At 40.0% G+C, this 25,442-nt stretch overlaps 2 protein-coding genes across 4 annotated transcripts in view; both read right to left on the bottom strand.

Moving 5' to 3' along the window:
• The window catches only part of LOC127630164 (dual specificity testis-specific protein kinase 2-like), a 28,218-nt gene extending 3,294 nt beyond the window's left edge, over nucleotides 1-24,924 (bottom strand). Inside the window, exons 1-6 of one of the 3 annotated variants that reach the window (XM_052107636.1) lie at nucleotides 24,555-24,924; nucleotides 24,291-24,444; nucleotides 8,914-9,107; nucleotides 7,943-8,064; nucleotides 6,631-6,679; nucleotides 6,285-6,434 (exon numbers count right to left, since the gene is read on the bottom strand). In XM_052107636.1, coding sequence (XP_051963596.1) covers nucleotides 6,285-6,434; nucleotides 6,631-6,679; nucleotides 7,943-8,064; nucleotides 8,914-9,093 — 501 coding nt within the window. In that variant the 5' untranslated portion in view covers nucleotides 9,094-9,107; nucleotides 24,291-24,444; nucleotides 24,555-24,924. Of the gene's footprint in view, nucleotides 1-6,284; nucleotides 6,435-6,630; nucleotides 6,680-7,942; nucleotides 8,065-8,913; nucleotides 9,108-21,814; nucleotides 21,973-24,290; nucleotides 24,476-24,554 lie in introns of those variants that run through there. The other 2 variants (XM_052107644.1, XM_052107651.1) reach the window with 2 other exon arrangements.
• The window catches only part of b3galt8 (beta-1,3-galactosyltransferase 8), a 26,808-nt gene continuing 25,840 nt past the window's right edge, over nucleotides 24,475-25,442 (bottom strand). Inside the window, exons 2-3 of the mRNA XM_052107663.1 lie at nucleotides 25,112-25,442; nucleotides 24,475-24,604 (exon numbers count right to left, since the gene is read on the bottom strand). Coding sequence (XP_051963623.1) covers nucleotides 24,566-24,604; nucleotides 25,112-25,442 — 370 coding nt within the window. The 3' untranslated portion in view covers nucleotides 24,475-24,565. The remainder of the gene's footprint in view (nucleotides 24,605-25,111) is intronic.

Genomic DNA, 25,442 nt, shown 5'->3' with positions numbered 1-25,442 from the left:
CCTATCAGGGCCGGTTCTAGACATTTGGAGGCCCTAGGCAAAATGTATGTTGGAGGCCCCCCGCCATGCCCTCCTCCCCTCCACCTTTCAGAATTCACGAGTTCACACTTACATCAAATTAAATAGAGTAAAGATTATGCGTATTTGGCATGCTGTCCAGGGGAGGGCTCCAGGCTCTGAATTTTGGCCAGATTTACACAGTATTACATTGGATTGCATTGTATTTTGGATTGTGTTGTTTACATCCAATAAGAGATTATTAAAAATCAAAGTGAGGAGATGGGGGCGGTGGAGGGATGCTGATAAACTGTCAATGAACAGAGGTAAGTCTGCAGTATATATACCTCTTATCTCGTTGATTATCTGAATGTGCTCCTCCCGAACTTTGTTAATAAAACATCATTTAATAAAAAAGACTTGAAAACAAATATGATTCCTAACCATTTTATTTATACAAAACCTGTTATCAGTATTTTTATATTTTTACTTAAATGTGCATATTAATGTAACTTTAATTAACGTAAACAAAAAAAAAAAAAAAAATCTGAAAAGTCATCTTTTTTCTTTTTTTTTTTAGCAGTCAGGATGTTTTTTTGCAGTAATTTGTTCAGTAATTTATTTATGGTGACACACTAACCCACTATTTGGGATAATGGACAGTTTTGTTTTTGATAGACTAAATATAGTCATATTAGGTATGTATTGTAGAGAAATACCTTATGATACACAAATCAGCTGCTAGTGGAAGTGAAAAGACAAGTTAATTTCGTCAACTGTAATTGTGTGCTTATTCATATGCTTAAGATTGCATACTTATTTTCAATAAATATTGCAACAGTATTTATGATTGGAAAACGAAAAAAATGAAGTCTATTATGGTCTATAGTCTATTATGATAGACTAGAGCAGTTAATGTAGGCTAAACATCTGCGTTTTAGAAGATATACAGACTGTTTTAAAACATAATAAACAATGCTTTAGTATAGTGCGTTTGCTCTTTGACTGACAAACTTGACTTTTTCTGTAGTGTTTTAAGAGTCAGTGACTAGGGCTGGAAATCGATTGTAGCTACATACGCTCGGATTCAAAGTGTCAGAAGCGAATTCAGTCCATCAACGGTGCTCACGCTCTTTTGAACTGGAAATAACCGTCAAATGATCTATCTCAAAATGACGCTGATCGTTAGAATCAGTTTATTTTTTACAATACATTACAATCACTCAAAAATAGATGATACCTGAATCACGAGCTGCACTTTCTTTGCGTGCCTGCTTAGCCTTACCCTTAGCAGCCCCTGAAGGATGAGTTCGCTTCGGCGCCATCAGATAAATTTGCAGAAAAGTTGGATTTTATTCATCTACAATCTCTTCATTCATAAATTCAGAGGTTGGGAGTGACTCGCATGTAAACGGTGATATTAATTGGTTTAACTACATGTGAATGACAATTGTTATATCCAATGGACAAACAGCATAGTATTTTGCTGCTCTTGATTGGTGGATAAGCATGTGTATATTTTGGAGGCCCCACCTCCAAGGCCGAGGCCCTAGGCAACTGCCTAGTTCGCCTATAGGTAGCGCCGGCCCTGTCTTCTATGCTCAAATTAATGAAATTTCAAATCATCAACATGTCAGTTTAATGAATTATTCAGTTGACCCTGTACTTTGCCAAAGGGCCTACACCGCCAACAATTCCTCTCCTCCATCTCAAACACATTTGGGGTACTGATATGCAATGCTATGCCAGACTTTTGATGTGTCATGGCTAGACACACATCATTTACTCTGAAAATCAGTTCTGAAAATTATCATGGCTGTATTTAAAAAAAAGACCTGTTAATTTAGAGGCAAGGCAAATAAGGAGACATTGAGGCTGACTGAAGTAAAGGGATGCCAGGTACAACCCAGACGTTGTGGCCAGTGGGACTTTTGGAGAAAGTGTTGATGGATGAAAACAGTGGGTTCTGCATCTGATTTATATTAGAATCTACACCACAGCTCAGCATCCAAGCCCAAAAAAAATGTGACCTATGATTACAGGATAAAAAAAACTCCAAGCCCTGAGTCAAGAAGCCTCCAAATTTAGACCAGTAACTCATGCATATGCCAAAATTTGCAACAGCCTCTGGCTGTGCAGATAATGGGTGGGTTTGGATAAGAACTGAGGTTTTTTGATTCAACACAAAAGTAAATAGAGACAAAGTTCAGAGACTTGTTTTATTTTCTATTTTCTAATAATTTTGCACTCCTTAGTAAAGTTCCACCGATTAAGAACAGCTGCTGTTGTAGACAAACAGTTTTTTAAATGTCTTAATGATTACACGTGTCCATTACACACTTTATATGTACATAAAGAGGGTTCAAGTGTCCACATTATAAATCCATGCCTGCTTAAATGCATGCTGTCATTAAAACAAATAATATGAAATTCTAAAATTTATGTAAATTTTTCAACCTCTCTGATAATATAATTTGTAATGGGGAAAAAAACTGTATAAAATTAGAAGTATGCAAAATAGTAGCATTATCAATGTGGGCTGAGACTTTTGTACCCCCATAAGAATATTACATTATCTGACATTTCATAGTGTTTAATGCATGGTCAGAAATTTTCAGGAGTTTCATAAGGATGTTTTTGATCTTGTAGAAAAGTGCCATGATGTTTTCATGGAAAAACGCTCATCTTGAACTTTTTCAAACTGAAATATTATTTAATTCTTTCATCCTCTATAATATTAAATGTTAATTTAATGTTCCAAAATAATTAATTTTATAATCTTTTAAACACCAGCTTTAGGGAAGCACATTCAACTTTAAAGGGGTCATAACATGCATATTTATTTTAATTATTTTGATATGCTCCTTGATGTTCACTTATAATACTAGTAAAGTTCTTTGCACAAAAACAGTCGCATATTTGTAAAAGATGATAATTTTCCACCCTTATTCTGACCAATTCTAGTTTTGGTGCTGCTTCTCCTTTAAAACTTAAACAATCACAAAGTTCTGATGGGCTCTCAGCTCTTGACTGACCTGCTCTCTCTACTTGCATCTCACTGTTCACCACTACCAGGCAGACTACGAAAGTGATAAGGTAAAGTAGGGGCTGATGTGTTGTTGTGGAGGCGGTCAGATACAATTGTCAACCAAAGTGTAACATCAAAATGTGGAGGAAGTTGTGAACGTGTCAATTTGTCAGCTTGTTTTCAACAAATTCTCTTTTTGCAGTGAGGAGGTGGTTTTAAGTTCTGAAACTTACAGTATGTTTTCATAGTATGTCTAAAGATCAGCAAAATTTTAATTCTTCATGTCATGGCCCCTTTAATAGCTTCTACACTACAAATGTTTTCCACAGCATTACTTTCAGAGCAGTGAGACCCAATAAATGGTCACACTGACTGATATGCTAGATGTCACAGATGTGCATGTTAATTGTTTGGTTGGTAAAATTGTTTGCTCGTTGTTAATCTCTGAATGGCTGACAAATGGGCTGGGGCACAGAGACAAGGCCAGAGTAAACACAAAAAAGGGGAAGGCTGGGGGTAAAGCTGTTAAGTGTATTTCACAAGCCTATAAGCCGTTTGTGTATTTCACATTTTTAAATGACATGGGAAGAGTTAATTGTGTATGTGAGAATGAGAGAGGGAGAGTTGGAAAGTTTATTACCCTCACAAAGAACTGGCTTCTCTGAGATCTGATGATTTCTCAGAGAATCTCCATAGAAGGGGCACCTACACACTACAGAAAGCTATGAGTGTTTGACAAATAGAAATGCATAAGATTTGTATGTTTAAATGGGAATAATCTGAATTGGATTTCCAAAAGCCTGATCCGCCTGTCTAAAATACTAATTGGTCAACAGATGCCAGAGTACATTATAGCACAATATAGGGTTGCAGGATTATGACAAAAAATCATAATTTTTCCATGTTGCTCTTTTGCAGTGTATTTACAGTCTACATTGAGAGATCCGTGCGGCATGTAAAGAATCCAAAATAATTCGGAATACTGACTATTCTTTTTGCGTTTGTTCATAAGCTTCTTTTTGAGTGTCAGGTCACGTTTTTCAGCATTAATTTTGCGTGCTACCACAATTGGCATCAGACTTTTTAAAACCTGCACATTAACTTAAGGTTGCCATTACTGATAGGACTAGACTAATTTAAGCATCTCTCATTGCCATGGCCATTTCATTGCTCATCGAACATCGATTGGTTAAAATCAAATCAATCACTGTAAAAACCTAAATAAAAACCTTTGACGCAACAGTAGTAGACTTTAATGGAATGTTGTAATAAAATGTCAGTTCCCCTTCTGTTGCTCACTTCGACGTTGTGTTGAAGAAGTGACACTAGGGGTCTCTCTTGAGAGCCTTGCGAATCTCTGAACTTGAGAAAAGGCCAATGAGGACAGAATTAGCATGTCCCGCCCCTGGACATACGGGTATAAAGGGAGGGAAATGAGTTTGTCAATTCAGATTTTTCCTTCGGAGCCGAGCGGTTGTGTGATCAGCGAGCTGCATTCACAGACTATTCACTTCATCTCTACAAGACCATATGCTGTTGGATCTATGGCGCATGTCAGCGGCTTTCTTCTCTGCACAGCAGTTCAGCTTTGCCCTTGGGCTCTTCGACAGCGCTTGTAAAAAGATAATATTTTCACTAAAAGAGTTTATTACTCTAAAAGAGCAATACACAGCCGCGTTAAACGTCCTTTTCAGGACATGTCTTTATAAAGATGCCCTTTCTCTCCTGTGTAGTTCTTGGATGCGGTCGAGTTCTCTCCACTCCTGATGGTCACAGACGTTGCCTCGTGTGTCTGGGCCGTGATCACACCAAGGCAGCATTTGTGGATGGTTCGTGTTCTCACTGCAAGAACCGTACCATGACAACGTTGCGGTCACAGCTTTCCTTCCTAAAAAGAATGCCACTCCAGCTGCCCACCGCGTCGCTCCTTCTTCCCACGGGATTGAGGATAACCCGGCTGGCGATGGAGGCGATTTGGGGATGGCAGCAGGCTTGGTTTCGCCGGGTACATCCCCACGAACCATCCGCCCCCTGACACGCTCGTTGACTTCCGCCCGGGCTCAGGGTTGAGCCCCCCGAGCTGGATGATGAGCTCACCGCTGCATTGGAGAGTGTTCCGGCATCTGACTCCATCTTAGGCTGATGTCCAGGTGACCGACATGCTTGTCTGGGCTGCTGTCAGCATGGAGTCGGACTGGAACCCTCCGTCCTCCCCACAGCCTTCATGGCTGGATGACTGGTTCCTTGGGTCTGAGTTCCTGGGGTCTTTGGCTGATCCTGGTTGAGATGTGGGATGTGGACAAGGCAAGCTTCCTCAATGCCCCATTTCCTAGTTCGGCCTCTTCGGCCACCGTTGAGGACTTCACACAGCAGTTCTCAGCGGTGAAGAAACAGACGGAGGCCATCTCTCACATCATCACTAGCACAGGCCCACTCCCGAGAGTTCTGTTGACCAGGTACTCAGGAACCTCAGCCGCCTAGGGCTTCAGGTCAACTGGGAAAAAAGCAAGCTCGTCACAGTTCAGAGCATCTCTTTTCTCATCATGGAGTTAGACTCAGTCTCAATGATAGCGCGCTTCACCAACGAGTGTGTGCAGTCAGTGCTGAAATGCCTCCCCTTATTCAAGCCAAGCACGGCGGTTCCTCTAAAACATTTCCAGAGGCTCCTGGGGCATATGGCATCCTCCACAGTGGTCGCGCTGCTGGGGTTGATGCATATGAGACCGCTTCAGCACTGGCTCCAGACTCGAGATGGGCATGGTGCCGCGGCACGCACCGTGTGTTCATCACCTCCGCCTGCCGCCAGACTTTCAAACCCTGGACAGACCTCCTGGAAAGGGCCCCCGCTGCATTGGCACATCAACTGCCAATGCAGTTGCTGGCTATATTTCTTGCCCTATGGAGGTTCCTCCCTCTAATTCGGGCAAGCAAATCTTGATCCGTTCAGACAGCACCGCGAGGGTAGCGACAATGGTAACCTAGACGTTTTCATGATAAGTTAATTGCGGCAGACATAATTGTAATCTATTATTTTTTCAATTAATTGTGCAGCCCTATACAAAACTGAAGGTTGCATGATGAAGCGTCACTTTCAGAAATGTTTGTGTTTTCCCTCTACTCCCTTGCAAGGTTTCATCCCTTTGTCATGTATTTGTTCTCTGACTCAGCATAAAACTTACACTACAGTATAAGAGCACTGTCATGGCACACTTTTCAAAGCTAAAGATGAGTGTGACTGAAATGTGTAGTCTTGCTGTACCTTAGAGTTGAGATCTCTGTGGTAGATGTTTTTGAAGTGCAAATAAATCATCCCTCTTGTGATGTCAGAGGCCAGGTCTACTTTCTCTCGCCAACACAAAGGCACATCTTTCTTGGCCAACATCTCCTCTAAGCATCCTCCACTAACATACTGTCCAGTGAGACACAGCCAGGGAGGGAAAGAAACAACATTTTTTACTTTTATTATTGACCATCAAATCTATGTATTTATTTAAATAATATGAAATGCATACACTAAAAAAAGAACAGTCAAACAAACACTACTTTTATTATTGTCTTGCACATCTATGTATTGATTATTCAGATGCTGAAAAGATGGAGCTAACCTCCAGAATTGGGTACAGCTTGTCCTCTTTGACACAAATACCCAGATACCTGGAAGCAGAGGTATGAAAGATAACAAACTGTCAATTTTAATAAAATCTGCATTATCAAGCAAGAGAAAAGACAGTCCAAAAATGTTGTTTTGTCAAACGTGCAATTGGAGACACACAGAAATTGAGTTTTAACAATGAAAGGAATTCATCAAATTATATTCATGCTTTTATGTGTCATCACTAATATACACCGATCAGCCACAACATTTAATCCACCTGCCTAATATTGTGTAGGTCCCCCTCGTGCCACCAAAACAGCACCAACCAGCATCTCAGAATAGCATTCTGAGATGCTATTCTTCTCACCACAATTGTACAGAGCAGTTATCTGAGTTACTGTAGACTTTGTCAGTTTGGACCAGTCTGGCCATTCTCTGTTGACATCTCTCATCAACAAGGCGTTTCCATGTGCAGAAATGCCGCTCTCTTAATATTTTTTGTTTTTGGCACCACTGAGTAAACTCCAGAGACTGTTGAAAAATGCATGAAATATATGTGCATGAAAAATCCTTTTCTGTAGATGGAAATGCCTTGTTTATGAGGTCATTAGAGAATGGCTGGTTCGAACTGACAAAGTCTACGGTAACACAGATAACCGCTCTGTACAATTGTGGTGAGAAGAATAATATCTCAGAATGCTATTCTGAGATGCTGGTTGTTGCTATTTTGGTAGCATGAGGGGGACCTACACAATATTAGGCAGGTGGTTTTAATGTAGTGACTGATCGGTGTATATGGTTTCTGTCAAATTCAGAAATCCTGTTTATAGGTCAATGTTACTGTAATAGAGTAATAGAAGCCTACAGGTAGCTGGAAAGATATAAGGTTAGAGCTGCGCTGAGAGCTTTGAATGTGGCTCTGTTTTTCCATAAAGCACTGGAAAAATACATTCTGAGATTGCTTAAATAAACACTCATGCTCACAATTTTAGATTATACGCATTATAATAGCAGCATGATGGACAGCACACTGATTATAAGAGGTCACCTACAGAAAAAAAACTGCAATAACCCACACTTTAGTTTTTACTTTAATTTTGTACATTTTTAATAAACAAAAAACTCAACCACATGGGTCAACATTATTTATACAGATATATGGCCTATACAGTAAATAATTTATACAAATCATGATGAGGTTTGAAGGCTTAAATAAAAGGTTGAAATGTCTACTTTACATTTAGATGAGGGAGTTCAATCACAGAATTGTGCACGAAAGAGTGTTAATTAGAGTTGTTAATTAGCATTAACAAGTGTGTTACCTCACTATGTTGGGGTGAGAGAGTTTCTGCAGAAGGCTGATTTCTCGTACAATGCTGTCTTGGTCCACATCATTCTTATAAATCTTTATTACCATCACTTTCTGAGTGTTATTATGGATCACCTGACAATGACAGTAAATTCCAGTGAACAATTTGATTACAGAAGAGGTGAATGAACCATAAAGAGCTTTAAAGACATTCCTTTCTCTCAAACTAAAAATATACAATATACAGTACACACATACACAAACAAATGTATTCAAATGTAGTCCACTTATACAGTTAATAATACAAGAAGGAACAGAACTGCTAGTAATATTGGTTTGGCATCTATGAGCTAGGCAATCATTAGTTATGTAATGTGCACAACAGGGACTCTTCAGAAACCCATTAATGGGTTAAGTCTAATCAGGCATGAGGGCCACTTCAAACTGGGCCTGGCTGACCAATATGTCCTAATTAGTAAGACTACAATACAATTACTGTACAAATGCCATTAATATACTGTATATACAGTATATTAATGGCATTAATATACTGTATATACACACACTTATAGCACACAGTGGTAGATCTTCTGCAGTACAACAGCATGATGCCAAATAATTTCCATTAAGACAGATTATCACACAGCTTTATTCTTCTAAATAGCAAGCCTTAGATAAACAGAACATTAATTTGCTGAGCAGGATGACTGGGCTTTGACACGTATAGTGATGTTAGTCTGTGATAGACTTCACTGTAACACAGTTATTTTAATTATAAAAAATATTAATCGTCAGCAAAACAGAGTAAATCAATGCACATACATTATGTACTTGGCATGCATCTGTGTATCTGTTGCAAGCAAGTAATTATGGAAATAAATGTATACATTCAGCCAAAACATTTTTTATTTATTGCATATTATGGAGATATTATCCCCATTATACCACATTATGATATCAGCTGACATTTTAAAGGACTATTACCTTGTAAACTTTTGAGAAGAAGCCACTGCCAATTAGCTCATGAGTGAAGTTTTCCCAGAATTCTAGCTTGCGAACGGCTGTGCGTAGATTCTGCCAGCGGTCCACATGGTAGTAAGTATCAGACGATTCTCTATACAGTGTTGGGCTGGTGGGCTCAGAAGGAACGTCCACCTCACACATCTTGGAGATCTCCGCTAAGAACAAAAACACACAAAAAAAAAAATGTTATGGTGGGGTTCTTTCCAATGACTTCTGTTGTTTTTAAACTGCGTTAATAAGAATTTTTCTCTCCTAACCCTACCCTTAAACCTACGGAGCACTTTAGAGGACAGGGCGCAGATGCTTTTTTATGGAATATTTTTGTGTGCCCTTGCAATAAGTTTTGTGTTCGTTGGCAATAAATTTACCATGGCAACCCTCTACAGACACGTTGGACAATTAATCGCCATTGGCTAGTACATTTTAGTTTTTGGCAACATGTAAGCATAATGCAATTAACACCTAAAAAATATATTTAGAAAACCGAGAAGGGGTATCATCATATAATTGATTTATATATATATATATATATATATATATATATATATATATATATATATATATATATATATATATATACTGTATAATTTCACCCAATAAAGTATATGCAAGATTGTACATTTTATTTTCATATTTAAATTTATACCCTATTAATCACATTTTAGCTTGTGTACAAATTTCACATTCTATAAAGTTACATGGTCATAAAATAATTATTTTTAATTATGATACAAGCTATTGTCACAGTTTGAAATTTCATTAAAAAAAAAATGTCTCTCCCCCTTTTCTCCCCAGTTTGGCATGCCCAATTCCCAATGCACTCTAAGTCCTCTTGGTGGTGTAGTGACTTGCCTCAATCCAGGTGGCGGAGGACAAATCTCAGTTGCCTAAGCATTTGAGATGTCAATCCGTGCATCTTATCACATGACTTGTTGAGCATGTTCCGTGGAGACCTAGCGCATGTGGAGGCCCATGCTATTGTCCGCAGCATCCACACACAACTAACCACACACCCCAATCGAGAGCGAGAACCACATTATGGTTACTTTATGATAACCATATACCATATAAAACCACTTTATGGTACTGGGGCTGCTGTGGCTCAGGTGGTAGAGTGAGTTGTCCAGGGTTGGTCGAAGTGTAAGTGTCTTGGGCAAGACACTGAACCCCAAGTTTCTCCCGGTAGGCATGGCAGCTCTGCCGTCATTGGTGTGTGAATGTGTGAGTTAATGGGTGAATGAGACGCAGTGTAAAGCGATTTGAATACCGCTAAGTTTAAAAATGGTCTGCTATATAAGTGCAGACCATTTACCATTATAGTGACCACGAGGAGGTTACCCCAACGTCACTCTACCCACCCTAGCAACTGGGCCAATTGGTTACTTAGGAAGCCTGACTGGAGTCACTCAGCACGCCCTGGATTCGAACTTGCGACTGAAGGTGTGGTAGTCAGCGTCTTTACGCTAGTCAAGATGTGACACACTGTGTCAGAAGATTCAAGCTTTGCAGCCAATGACCCTGCAATGCAGAAAAGATGCAGAAGCCACAACTCTGATGAGGAGAGGCAGAGCATACTTCAAAACAAATGGAGCAGGGACCAGTATATATATCCCCAAAGGCAATTTGGGAAAAGGCGGTTGAGGTATAGTGTGAAGTGGGAAAATAAATACCCCTGGCTACGGTACTCTCCATCTGAGGATGCAGCATATTGTTGTGCGTGTATACTGTTCAACAGTCAGAAAAGGTCAAACACCACATTCCAGAGGGATGGATTTAGGGACTGGAAAAACGCTATTCTTTATTATTTTATGTATTGTATGTATGCATTGCAGTACAGGTGTTGTATCAACTAACAGTTGAGTCAACTGAACTGATAATGGAAATATTTTTCTATCAATTACAGTTAGTGGTGAGAACCCAAGTCCATTTCAGAGGATGCATACACTACAAATGGATCTCCAGCGTTTCAGAGGTTGCACAAGAAGCCACAACTACCTACAGGATATAGTTCAACAGTTCACACCCAGATACAGGAAAACACACACACACACACACACACACACACACACACACACACACACACACACACACACGGTGCACAGTTTGCACATGTTGTTATTGAAAATAAACATGTTGTCAGCCAAACTTATTTCTCAAGTGTTATTTTTGACCTCGGTATTTGAAAAATCCTGGTTATGGCCTTGCCTTTTTATTTGAGTTTTGTGAACAAAGCTGAAGAGTAATCATTTAAGTACTCACGCTGCCTCCTGACTCCTCCATTTGCCCTGAGAATCCTATCAATGTTACAGTGTCATAAAAACTCATTTAAAATATTCATAAAATACAAAGCTTTAATTGGCAAACAGGTAGTGTTAGTTTATCTGTGTAGATTAAAGTAAATCGGTACAAAAGGCTGATTTAAACCTCATGAGTACTCAGTTAGGTCAATGAGCAGGAAAGCTCTTGTTTACGGTGGTAGGGTATAAAAGTGAAGGAATAACAAGGCTGTAAAACTGCACAACATAAAGACAAAGACTGATTCATGCAGGTGAAAGACTGATTCAGCACAAATGAGAGCAGATCAGCATCAATTGTAAAGACTAGCAAGACAGCAATTTACAGTCTCATGAGACATGCAGACAAGCTTTAAGGTTATTGGGATTTTAGTTTACCCAAAAAAACACAAATTGTGATAATTTACTGATGCTCATGTTGTTTCAAACCTGTATTACACCCCCCCCCCCCCATGGAACTCAAAAGGAGTAATTCTGAAGAATATTGACACTGCTCTTTTCCATTCCATACAAAACCATTTGGGGACCTAGAAAAAAGGACAAAGAAGCTTTTTATTCCTTTGAAAAACTTTATTTCATTTCTTCTGAAGCCATACAATAGCTTTGCATGGAAACAAACTGAAATTATGTTGTTATTCAGGTCCAAAATTCCAAAATGACTCAGAAAAGTACAGCCAAGAACAGAGATTAAAGTCAGACACCGGGAAACAACAGTGAGGATGCTAATAAGAACCTTTCCTCTGAACATGTGAGGACATCACATGTTCAAGCCATGAAATTCACAGCAATCACTTCCACTCAAACCATAATTAGCATGAGTCCATGCATGACACATCATAACAGGTGCTGAACATCTACATTGGCCCCTGAGCTGATGGAATTGGTGTGAACTGCAGGGGCAGTAGTTCTAGTCTATTCCAGATCCATTGGAGAAGAGAGAGCTTTGGCATCAGGCCATAGATCTCCCCCTCACATTCTCTCCCACTCGCTTTCTGTACACAAAACAAAATCCAGCACAGCAGTCAGCATGGCATTCCAAATAACACCAAAAATGTTGAAGTATTTACTGATGTCATTTTCACTATCAGAATATTAGCCTCTTTTCTAGGAGGCTGGGGCTTATTGGTTACTGTTGCAGCATACCGAACTGATTAAACTAACGTGTCTTTACAAACAGAATTTTTAAAGTAGTTAAGATGTGATGGCAGTCATAATGGGTGTTCATTAAAAAAAGGGAGCCCACCTGTCTGGGGAAATCAATCCAAGGAAAAGCTGGAGAAATCTAGTTTCCGAACAATTACTCTGAACAGAGGCTGCTTTGTCAGGATTATTTTCTGCCAAATAATTAGCAATTATAAACTGTGAAGATATAACTTTGGATCTGTATGTCATTGTGAAGTGAAATGTATGACTGTTTAATTTGTGTCATGGCATGCTAAAGCACACAAAAAAAAAAAGAAAAAGACTTTTACTTGAACAGAAATTTGCAAGTAAAGTAAACATTTGATGAGGGAAGACTGATTTTGGTCTTACATGTACAACGAAGCAGACACTCAAACTATGCTTCAAATCATACAGTAAATAATACACTCACCTAAAGGATTATTAGGAACACCTGTTCAATTTCTCATTAATGCAATTATCTAATCAACCAATCACATGGCAGTTGTTTCAATGCATTTAGGGGTGTGGTCCTGGTCAAGACAATCTCCTGAACTCCAAACTGAAGCCCTGTCCCAAATGGCGCACTTCATGCGGACTTTCGGTCTCGTGGACTTAAATTGCGCGTGCTCGCTGAGTCTACGAGTCCGTAGGCCGTCCCATTTAGCATTTTAACGCTCTGAAGTGTGCTCAGCAGCGCCCCCTTTGTACCCTTGAAGCGGTCTTCCGCTGAAGCCCGCATAGATCCAGGCTTCACGCACTTCAAGTACCCAGGAGTCCTTGCGAAAGGCCAATCTGACAACTGGTGTGAAGAGCGCTTTCGCTCACGGACCCAGACAATTGATAACATGGCTGAGAAGAAAATATTTAAGTGTAAGTATCATTATGGTTTTTATGACTGTGTACATTTTACCAGTTGTTACCTACAGTTTATACAAACATTATGGTCATCGACCAGTGGTTGATGTCTCAAACATAGTAACAGCGCGCTGAATAATAGGCTGATCGCATAACGATTCATTATATAGAACCGAATGGCAGGGCTTTACTGAGTCATATGTAAGTGAAGTATGGATATTTAAACCTGTAAATTAAAAACAACATAAAAAAAACAAGGTACACATAAAAAATATAAAATACATATATATATATATATATATATATGTGTATATAAAGAAAAAAGAAAATTAAACAGTAAATCAAATAATAATGACTTAATGCATTAACGACTTTTGACAAGTTATATGTTTATCTACAAATTCAATATATTTACTTGCTTACCCTTTCCTCCGTGCATAACATCAGCATTTGTATGCATGAAAAATAATCTTGTCTTCTACGACGTCGGAGCGTATAAATGTGATTTCTCTGCATGGCAAGCCATCTCGCAAACACAATAGTAAAAACAACAACAATAGGCATCATATTTCCCCGAACCGAACCTGCAGCTCCTGTCCAACAATAACCATGCTTCACGATCGAGTCTGTCCCAAAAATACTTCTCAATGTGCCCTTGTGGACTTGCGCGAGGGGCCCTATAAGTCTGCACTACATGACGTCACCGAAGTGTGGACTCTGAGGAAGTCCACAAGTCCGGAGTGTGCCATTTGGGACAGGGCCAGTATGTCAGAATGGGAAAGAAAGGTGATTTAAGCAATTTTGAGCGTGGCATGGTTGCTGGTGCCAGACGGGCCGGTCTGAGTATTTCACAATCTGCTCAGTTACTGGGATTTTCACGCACAACCATTTCTAGGGTTTACAAAGAATGGTGTGAAAAGGGTAAAACATCCAGTATGCGGCAGTCCTGTGGGCGAAAATGCCTTGTTGTTGCTAGAGGTCAGAGGAGAATGGGCCGACTGATTCAAGACTGGAAAAATGTTAACTGGTCTGATGAGTCTCGATTTCTGTTGAGACATTCAGATGGTAGAGTCAGAATTTGGCGTAAACAGAATGAGAACATGGATCCATCATGCCTTGTTACCACTGTGCAGGCTGGTGGTGGTGGTATAATGGTGTGGGGGATGTTTTCTTGGCACACTTTAGGCCCCTTAGTGCCAATTGGGCATCGTTTAAATGCCACGGCCTACCTGAGCATTGTTTCTGACCATGTCCATCCCTTTATGGCCACCATGTATCCATCCTCTGATGGATACTTCCAGCAGGATAATGCACCATGTCATAAAGCTCTAATCATTTCAAATTGGTTTCTTGAACATGACAATGAGTTCACTGTACTAAAATGGCCCCCACAGTCACCAGAGCTCAACCCAATAGAGCATCTTTGGGATGTGGTGGAACGGGAGCTTTGTGCCCTGGATGTGCATCCCACAAATCTCCATCAACTGCAAGATGCTATCCTATCAATATGGGCCAACATTTCTAAAGAATGCTTTCAGCACCTTGTTGAATCAATGCCACGTAGAATTAAGGCAGTTCTGAAGGTGAAAGGGGGCCAAACACAGTATTAGTATGGTGTTCCTAATAATCCTTTAGGTGAGTGTATATACACTCACTGAGAACTTTATTAGGAACACTATGGTCCTAATAAAGTGCCCAACATGGTCTTCTACTGTTGTAACCCATCCGCCTCAAGGTTCGAGCGAGTTGTGCATTCTGAGATGCTATTCTGCTCACTACAATTGAACAGCGGAGTTACCGTAGCCTTTCTGTCAGCTCAAACCAGACTGGCCATTCTCCATTGACCTCTCTCATCAATTCCGTCCACAGAACTGCACACTGGATGTTTTTTATTTTTGGCAGCATTCAGAGTAAACACTAGAGACTGCTGTGCATGAAAATCCCTGAGCATCAGCAGTCACAGAAATCTCAAGAAAGAATAGTTACAGTATGTCAATAATACCAAATTATGTCTCATTGAGTCTCGTGACCTAATGTCATGACGTCATGTTGCAAGATCCAATGAGGTTTGATGTTATCAATGCCACCATATGTGATTTATGGAGTTTATTAATTATTTGATTTCAGAGTGAATAAAACAATACATTTAATTCTGATAATCACACAATGTGATCGTAGGGCTTCAGAAGACCTGGAATATAGTGCAGAGTCGCATTGATTGCTTTTACGGTGTCGTATCGCTAGCTTTTAGTTTTGTTTATTGTCCTTCTTGGAGCCTGACATACCAGAAACACTATTCACTTTCTTTATATGACAAATTAACCCTGTTAAGAAAAGTCAAAATGTTCTTCTTTTGTTTTCCATGGCAGAAAGTCACACAGGTTTGGCTCAACATTAGGGTAAATAATGACAGAATTTTCATTTTTGGGTCAACTTTTCCTTATACTTATTCCTAACACTTAATATATCTGTAACTGGTGCATTGCATTTTAAAAGGTTGTATGAAGTTTGGATGAGAGCACTGCTTTGTTTGATCAGGAAGATTCAGTAACTTATCAGATATTTCTCATGAACTAATTCAATTGTTCTCCAAGCACATCTCAAAATTTGATCAACACAAACATCATGCACCTCCTCAGCATCATCTTCTGAGGAAATGTTCTTATTGCCAGTCTGCCCTCAACATGGACCTCTCATTTTAACAACCCATTTTCTTCTCCACACAGAAATATTTTAGGGGACATATTTACCAAGAGCAATGGAAAGAGCAGTGGAAAGCTCTTTGGTCAACTACCATCAGCAAGAAACTGCCTGCTTTGCATAATAACTCTAAATATCTACGCTGCACTGGTAAAAGAGTAGGAAGACAAATAAAACAGTCTACGTGGAAAGAGGAAGTTATAAATTCTCATAGTATACACAGTACAGAACTGACTAACTTTGAGCTTATGAATATTACTAAAATATCTATAAAACATCAATACAGTATAACAATCCTACAGCATATTATGCACTTGCAAATTAACAAATTGCTATGAATGTGAAGCTGTAAATCATTTAAACAGATTTAAAAATGACCTCAACGGAACTTTGGATGACATAAATAAGACATGCATTAATAGTAGAATAGCATGGGAATTGGCAGAAAAGCAGTGACTACTTGCTGCTTTGAGTTAATGCTTTCCTATTTTTCATTAAATATAATGATCAAACTGATGTCTCTCTAAAGCAATGAGAAGGTCAGGCATCAGCATTATTTAGAAAGTGATGAGCACTTCAGAAACATGCTTCATAAAGCCTTGAAACTTGAAATAATTTGCTTATAATAATTCCAATGCTTCGAAGCATGAATCACACTGGTCAAGTCATGTGATTTCACCAGCAGGCGTCACAAGTGTATGGGGTTATTTTTGTTTCATATTCAAATAAAAATGAAAAGAGATTTACAAATAAAAAATTGTTTCACACATAAATTGAATCAGATCCACAAATAATTGTAAGGAGTTTCACAAAAATTTTATGAATTCACAAATTAAAAGAATGAGATTTATAAATATATGTTAGGAGTTTCACAAAAATAAAGTGAATTCACAAATAAATTAAATGAAATTTGAAATTTAAAAAAAAATATTAACAAATAGAGTTTTAACTCACAAACACAACTCTGTCCAGCATTCATTTGTGAATCGTGTGCATTTATTTGTGGATCGCTTCCTGTGCATTTGTATACAAATCATATGGAACAATTCCATCTCAATTCAAGTGTGTGGTGGCACGAGCGCATCAAACACAGAATCATATACCAAACAAATTCAAATCAAACGTCGAAAACCTTAGTGCTTAACGTCATTTCCTTAAACAGTAACACAACTAATTTAAAGGAACACAAATCTGTTATAAAAATCAATTCCTTAACATACAATGACATAATGAAACTATAACCCCCAATAACTTTTAAATGTTAATTAATAACAGTCACCAAAACCTGCACAGACATACCTCATTAATTATGCAATGAAAACGTCTCAGGTTACTTAAGTGTAACCCTTGTTCCCTGAAAAAAGAGGAACGAGATGCTGCACTGGAAAAGAGTGTTGGGAACAGCTTTAGGTGTGACCAGCTGTGAATATGTATGCATCATGTCAATGAACATTGAAAGGAATTTATAGCCTCTGCCAGTGTAATCATTGGATGCACCTGGGGCAGGGCTATAAATAGATGCGTCACAGGAGCATCGTCAGGTATTTTGTCTGAAGAGCAGTCCTGGGCATCCCAGTGCGGCAATGAAGCGCAGCATCTCGTTCCGCTTTTTTCAGGGAACAAAGGTTACACTTAAGTAACCAGAGACGGTCCCTTTTCAAAAAGCTACACTTCTGATGCTGCGCTGGAAAAGCGCTTTGGGAACGAGAATACCCACGCCGCCGCACTGTGGCTGTCCGGACCCCCTACGGTTGTGTAGTGTGCTCACAAGAGCATGAGAGGTCACATACATGAAACTGAGATGTCGACTCAAGGACTTATATAATTATAAAACCGATGAATGTGTGCGGAGAGGACCAACCTGCCGCATCACAAACATGCTGCAGAGGGAGACCTCTAGCCAAGGCTTTAGAGGAGGCGAGCCCTCTGGTAGAGTGAGCCCTGATACCTACTGGCAAAGCTTGACCGCGCGCCTCGTAGGCCTGGGCAGAAGCGTCCCTCACCCAATGCGACACAGTCTGCTTGGTGGCGGCCGCCCCCCTGTTGCGGCCCCCATGGCAAAGAATTGTTGCCCTGACTTACACCACTGGCTAGTGCGGTGGACATAAGTCTGAAGGGAACAGACTGGACAAAGTCTGTGAAGTCTTTCCTGCTCCGGCATTGTAAATGGCGAGGAGCAGCAGGCTTCGAGAGTGACCGGGTTTAAGGTTCGAGAAAGGCACCTCAGACAGGTAGTCAGGATGAGGGTGCAAAATTGCTTTGGTCATTCCTGGGGCAAACTCTAATCAGGCTGGCAAAACAGACAGAGCCTGTAGGTCCCCAATTCTCTTTAGAGAGGTAATCGCCATAAGAAACCATCTTGAGAGTCAGAAGTCTACCAGACGCTGACTCAAGAGGTTAGAAGGGGGTCTCAACCAGGCCCTCAAGGACTATTGCTAAGTCCCATGAAGAGGTCCTGTTCCTAGCAGAAGGCCACAGTCGCATGGCTCCACGAGTGAAGCGAGTGAGTAGAGGATGCCTCCCAAAAGGGCACCCCATCCATCAAGGCGTGGCAAGCCGAAATGGTGGCCATATAGACCCTGAGAGTAGCGGGGCATATGCCTGCTGACAGTTTTTCCTGCAGAAAGTCCAGAACTTAAGCAATCTGGCAGTTAACTGGATCTGCATTACGTGCACTGCACCATCTTTCAAACACAACCCATTTATTGGCGTTACTTCTAGTAGAGGGGAAACACATACAGGCGCATTCTGGGCCAGAGAGACTCAGAGAGAAGTGGGGGAGACATTGCGCTGTTTTTTGAGGCGAAGAGGTCCACTTCTGCCCTATAAAATCTCACCCAGATTTGTTCCAAGTAGAGGGAGCCTTAGCACTAAAAATGGTCTCGATAACCTCAGGAGAAAGCCCTGTGTCCCTCAGTTGGTACCCTTCATGGGCCAAACATGAAGGTATATTGTCCCCTGTGACTGAGACAGAATGTCACTCCTGTCCGGAATCACCAAGGCGAGCCGTCGAGGAGAGACATTATCTCCGAAAACCATACCCTGTTCGGCCAGCGCGGCGCACCCTTGCTGGCGAACTCTGGTCAAGACTCCCAGGAGCAGAGATACCAGTGGAATACGCATACAGGCGCATTCTGGGCCATGTATGCGCCAACGCGTCCAGACCCTGGGTGACTCAGAGAGAAGTAGAGGAGACATTATTAGTCGAGGTGAAGAGGTCCAATTCTGCCCTGAAAACTCTCACCCAGATTTGTTTCCACTCCCCCATCGGTATTTCCTGTCTGGACAGTAAATCTGCTCCCACATGCAGGCATCCAGAGATATAAGCTGCCCTGAGTGACAGGAAATTGCCCTGGGCCCCAAGGAGAATCCGACGTGCCAGAAAAATTCAGCTGACATGAACGTGGACCTCCTTGATGGTTTATGTAAGAGACTACCGCTGTATTGTCCACCCGCACCAAGACATGACAGCCTCTGGAGGAAGTATTTCAGGGCCAGAAATACAGCCATCAGCTTGAGACAGTTAATGTGACAATCGAGCTGATGACCCTCCATTCCCCTTGAGCTGGACGACCACTTAAGACCACTATCCAGCCCTTCAGGGAGGCGTCTGTCGTTAGCAGCCTGCGATGACAAGACGCACCTAGAGTGGGACCCAAGGTAAGAAACCAGGGTCTGAACCACACAGAAAGGGAACGAAGCCTACGGCGGGTAACCCTTATTTGCGTTAGGGGACCGGCCCTTGGATGAGATGCCCCTGGCTTTTAGCTACAGCTGGAACGGTCTCATGTGCAGAAGGCCCAAAGGGATCACCGCGGACGCAGACGCCATGAGACCTAGTATTCGTTGATACTGACGAGCAGTGCAACCTTGACCTAGCCTGACCTTGCTCAGGGTGTTCTGAATGGAAATGATTCGAGCCAGAGACAATTGTGCCTGCATTGTGATCGAATTCCATATAACCCCAGATAAGTCATTCCCCGGGTGGGAGAGAGAACGCTCCTTTTCTTACCTTGGATCCCACTCGTTTAGTCTCAGACCCGGAAAACCAGATGAGCCAAGACAATATCCCTGTGCTGAGCTGCCAGTTCTTGGAACTGCGCTAGTATCAGCCAGTTGTCTATGTAATTCAGAATGCGGATGCCCCGGAGTCAGGAGCCAGAGCTGCATCCATGCATTTGGTGAATATGCGGGTTAATTGGGCTAGGCCAAATGGAAGAACCCGATACTGGGAGGCTTTGCATCCAAAAGCGAACCTCAGGAACTTCCTGTGCTGTGGCAGAATTTCTATATGAAGATATGCGTCCAAGAGATCGATCGTGACTAGCCAAATGTGATGTTGGGCTTGTGACACGATCGTCTTGATAGTTAGCAGCTTGGACTTGAACACCTTAACTGAGCAGTTCAAGCCTAAGCTCGGATGCAACGCCAAGGTCGGACGTAACCCCCCCCCACCCTTCTTGGGAACCAGGAAGTATCTGCTGTAATAACCTGACTCCTCTGGAAGGGGAATACATTCTATGGCCCCTAGGCCGAGATAATTTGCAGTTCTTCCCACAGTAAACATGCCTGCTCCGGTTTAAAACACGGAGGGTGGCGAGCGAATTTAATTCTGTAGCTCTTTTCTACTGTTCTTAGGACCCACATAAAAATATCTGTAGAAGTGTCCACGCTGCCAGGTTCTCTGAGATGGGTATTCAATTTGAACACTTCCTGTTGAGGGGGTGTCGAGTGTTCCGCATCCTGGATAACACCCAACTTTTGATGGAAGCCTCTACCTCCCGAAACACCGGGCTGTAGTCTGGCCACAGCCCGAGTAACCACCTCGAGTAATTTCTCAGCCGCGTTATTATTATGCGTGGAATGTACAGAGGTTTATGTAAGTAGTTATAACTTGCATAACATGACTTGCAGAATGACCATATACTGTTTGCACAATGTTTTCAAGATAAACTGTTTGTACAGTGTTATCAAGCTTATCAAGTAAAATAACGGTGTTTTTTTAAAAAAAACGATGTTTTTACGGGTTTCATATTATTCTGCTTTCAAGAGGGAAATTTGACTTAATTCACAGCAAGACTAGATTGATATCGAAGATCAGTCATAAAGTCAGCACAAAGTAGGGAAATGAACAAATATTGCTTTATTTGTATTATTTATTTATATTATTCCTATTATTAGGGACGAGGAAATAACTTTAACCCTTACCTCTTCAAATCACACAATGTCGAATGCAATATGCTGCTTTAAAGGCGGTATAAAACACAGGGCATATTGTGCTTGTGTAACGTTGTTAAATGCAGACTCAAATAATCAAACGATTTAATAGACACATAAAAAAGAGGGACCGATACACAAGAACAGTTTTCCAGTAATATTTGAAACCGAAGACAGAGCCTCATCAGAGGTATGTGTGAACTGTGCAACGGCAATATACAGTCTATAGCAGATTTAAATATCTTTAGTTAGATTACTTCAGCATTCTAACAATGTATGTTGATATAGTCAGTGACTGTGATTTTGACAATCTTGGAAGCTGGTGTGGTATAAATTGGCCATATTATTACTATATTATCATCATTATATTACAAATTATCATATCGACTGCGGAATGTTGTTGTGAATCCAGTTTGCTTGTATTAATAGACTAATATCAATAGAGCAAGATTTGGTGGCTGTTGACAAGCAGGTTTAAACAGCACGTGTATGCTGTAAATTTAGCAAACAAATAGGCTACACACAAAATAAATAGTTCATTCACAAAAATTATCAAGATGTAAAAAATTTAAATTAAAAAAAAAATACTCATATGACATGAGGAAAAAAAAACGTATCCATCGCTTACTCACAGCAGAAAGCACCCTGGCGTCTTCACGTGCGTCTTCAGAATTGAAATAAAATATATTATACTTGAAGCCCAAACGAGTTCTTTACTTTAAGGGAGTAGTTTCTATACGGAGACAGACTCGTGGCATCGCGTCTACACCGTTTTCTAGAAGGACTCCATTTCCCATCACTCAGCCTACACAATCTTCAAATGCAGCGAAACGCCCTCCATCAAATGAAATACACGTTTAATCCACTGTATGTTGTAGGAGCCAATTGCCGTGACGTCAAAATAGTTTAGTTCAACCCCACCCACCTTTTAGAGACCAAGGCTGTATCAAAGATCAGCCATAAAGTCAGCAGACGAAGACAAAGTAGGGAAATGAACAAATATTGCTTTATTTTTTATTATTTATTTATATTATTGGGATGAGGAAATAACTTTAAACCTTACCTTTTCAAATCACACAATGTCGAATGCAATATGCTGCTTTAAAGGCGGTATAAAACACAGGGCATATTGTGCTTGTGTAACGTTGTTAAATGCAGACTCAAATAATCAAACGATTTAATAGACACATAAAAAAGAGGGACCGATACACAGTTTTCCAGTAATATTTCAACCGAAGACAGAGCCTCATCAAAGGTATGTGTGAACTGTGCAACGACAATTGTATCCACTTTAATCCACTGTATGTTGTAGAAATAGTTTAGTTCAAATGCATAAATGTAGTAGTTTAGTCCAAATGCATAAATGTAGCGAATTGCACTTGGAAAACTTATTGGGCAGAATCCTTCATTATAAGTGGCGTCTAAAACCAGTCGCACTGCTCGGAATGCGCGTGAATGTCCAATGCTGTCTACGTAGGAAGCTTAATACGTTTTTAGACATGGCCAATGCAGTTGGTTTGTAGATAAATCGTGTCAACTCACCGTACAGTACAGTACAGTAATTCTATAACACAACGAACGTAATTCTGCGCTATCCAGGCTCAAATTCCACAGCTTGTAAACGCAGAAGTGACCAATTTGGACCTGAAAATACCAACCATCTTTCTCGTTATTAATTCCTCAAATCGAAAGTATGTAAAACTGTTCTTTCTTTATTTACGGTTTGCATAGTCTGTGATTTCTGAAGCTATAGTGAATGGTGCGTGTTCTGTTGGTTGGGTATTCATGTATTCATTCACTTTATAAAAACAAGCTTTATTTCCTCGCAGCTAGTTCCTCCATTCATTAATAACCAAATGCGCACACATCTGTTTACTTTAAGCACCACAAACTTTGTGATGTTACAAATGCAAAGCTCAGATTGTGAACGAAACATAAACACAATAATATATATTTATTTGTATTGTTTAAAGCAGTGGTTCTCAATTTTTGACTACAAGGCCCCCCACTGTCCAAGACAATATTTGATGTCCCCCTCACCCAGAAACTAGACGTGTTTTATTAAAATAATTTATCATGGATAGTTTTTGATTCTATGAGCTTCAGAAAGAGTCTGTTTATCATTTTGTAGGCTTACATCTATACATACAAGTATTTTTTAGCATTTTAATTAAGTATTATTTTAATAATTTTTATATTTCATATTTGAAATTAATTTTAAGTCATCTTGAGGCCCCTATGGAAGTGTGCTGAGGCCCCCTAGTGGGTCACGGTCACATGGCTGAGAACCACTGGTTTAAAGTACATATGACCGATAACTTATACAATTAAACCTAATACATGACAGATTTTACATGAAAAGGGCCTGAGCCACAAACAAGCAGATCAAATACATGTAAATCTTTGGGGAATACATTTATTAAAAAAAAAATAAATAAATGTCAATTAATTATAATAATAATTCAGAGAATAGCCGGTATATTTGCAAGGGCCAAGATATATATTTTTAAAGGAATATTCCAGGTTTAATACAAGTTAAGCTCAATCAACAGCATTTGTGGCATAATATTGATTAACACAAAAATGTATTTAGACTAGGTACATCTAAAAAGTACATCTAGGTTTCAGTGAGAAACTTACAATAGACGTGAATGGGGCCAATTTCTGAAGGGGTTAAAAGGCAGAAATGCAAAGCTTATAATTTTTTTAAAGCACACTTTGATTATTTTGTTAAAACTTGTTTGTAATAAACTGTATTATCTGAGCTGTAAAGTTCTTTAAATAATAATTTCAAGGTATTTAGGGTTTGTCATGGCAACATAGTTGTAGAATTGGCAATAACATTACACAGAAAAGGCTAGCAAGCGATTTTATCACACTACAAATCACATTAGCGTGCATATTGTTTGTCTTATGGCTATACTTTTAAAACATTGAGTATTTTAACGTTTACGGATTGGGCCCATTCACTTCCGTTGTAAGTGCCTCACTGGAATCCAGATTTTTGCTTTTTTAAAGAAAAAGAGGGGCAAGTCCAAAATATTCCTTTAATTGACGGTGTTTGTCATTCTGTGATTTTGACAGATGTCACTTTCTGAAGAAACTGACCTGTTCATAACAGGATCTGCTGGCCCCCATCCAGGACATCGACAACAAGCAGTGTGTCAGGAGAGCACGTTCTATCATAAGAGACCCCTCTCACCCTTTTCATAGTGTTTTTGCTCCTCTGCCTTCAGAGGGATGGCACTTGCTGGCTTGTAGGCTGCAAACCAGACAAAAATAATAGTTTTTTGTTTTTCATAGACTGCCAGATGCAGGTATACTAGCACCTAGTAGATTCCTGCCCATCACCAACCATGTTATGGGATTCACCTGAACAGCTGTTAGCACTGCAATGCAAGGTCTACAATGCCTCTGTGTACCTGGAAAAAACTATTGTTAATTATCTTTATACATCCTCAATGTAAAATGCATCCTTCTTCAAACTACTTACAGCTCAAAATGCCCATTTACAGTTATATATGGCAGTGTTATCTATTAATCTATATATTGTCCTCTCGTGTAAAACTGAATTAATACTGAATCATAATGATATGAACCTTTTTAAAGTGTTTTGGACATGTGAAGATTTGGTGGGTGACATCAATGCAGGTCGTTCTAATACAATTTTAAGATTTTTCATTGAAACTTCGAACTTATAGGGCTGTCTCCCACTAAAACACAATGCCCCATAAACAGAATGCCAGTTACAGTCCATTCTAACATGTAAGATGTGAGTACTGAAAGTCATGCCAAATGTAAAGAAGCTCATGTGGTTTAAAACCATTCACTATAATGCGTTTGGCAAAATTGCACCTTTCATACTTAAGTTTATGGATCAAAAAAATATTCATGAGTCCCAAAAATCTTGATGAGTAAACTGGACTTACACCTAGGTGTTGCAGGCACAACCCCACATAGACATCTTCAAGTGGAATTGGCCGCACAAACCTAGAGGCCAATGATATTTTTCTGGCCAGGTCAGAAGAAAAGACATATGCAGCTCCAGACAAGTATGGGGGATATACGGTGTCTGGGTAAATATCCTCTGAGATATACCACTTGTTGATGCTGTTCCTGTTTGGATGAGATTTTTTGATGACTGATCCTGTGATGTAGTCTTGTCTTGAGAACTTACCCTGGGCATATAGGTAGTCAACAAGGTAACGCACGTTGAGAAAAATATCTGCATCAATCTTCATGGCGTACCAGGCACGCTGG

The sequence above is a fragment of the Xyrauchen texanus genome, chromosome 3 (assembly GCF_025860055.1).
Source record: "Xyrauchen texanus isolate HMW12.3.18 chromosome 3, RBS_HiC_50CHRs, whole genome shotgun sequence".
NCBI lineage: Eukaryota > Metazoa > Chordata > Actinopteri > Cypriniformes > Catostomidae > Xyrauchen > Xyrauchen texanus.
This window is presented reverse-complemented; position numbering and strand designations above follow the sequence as displayed.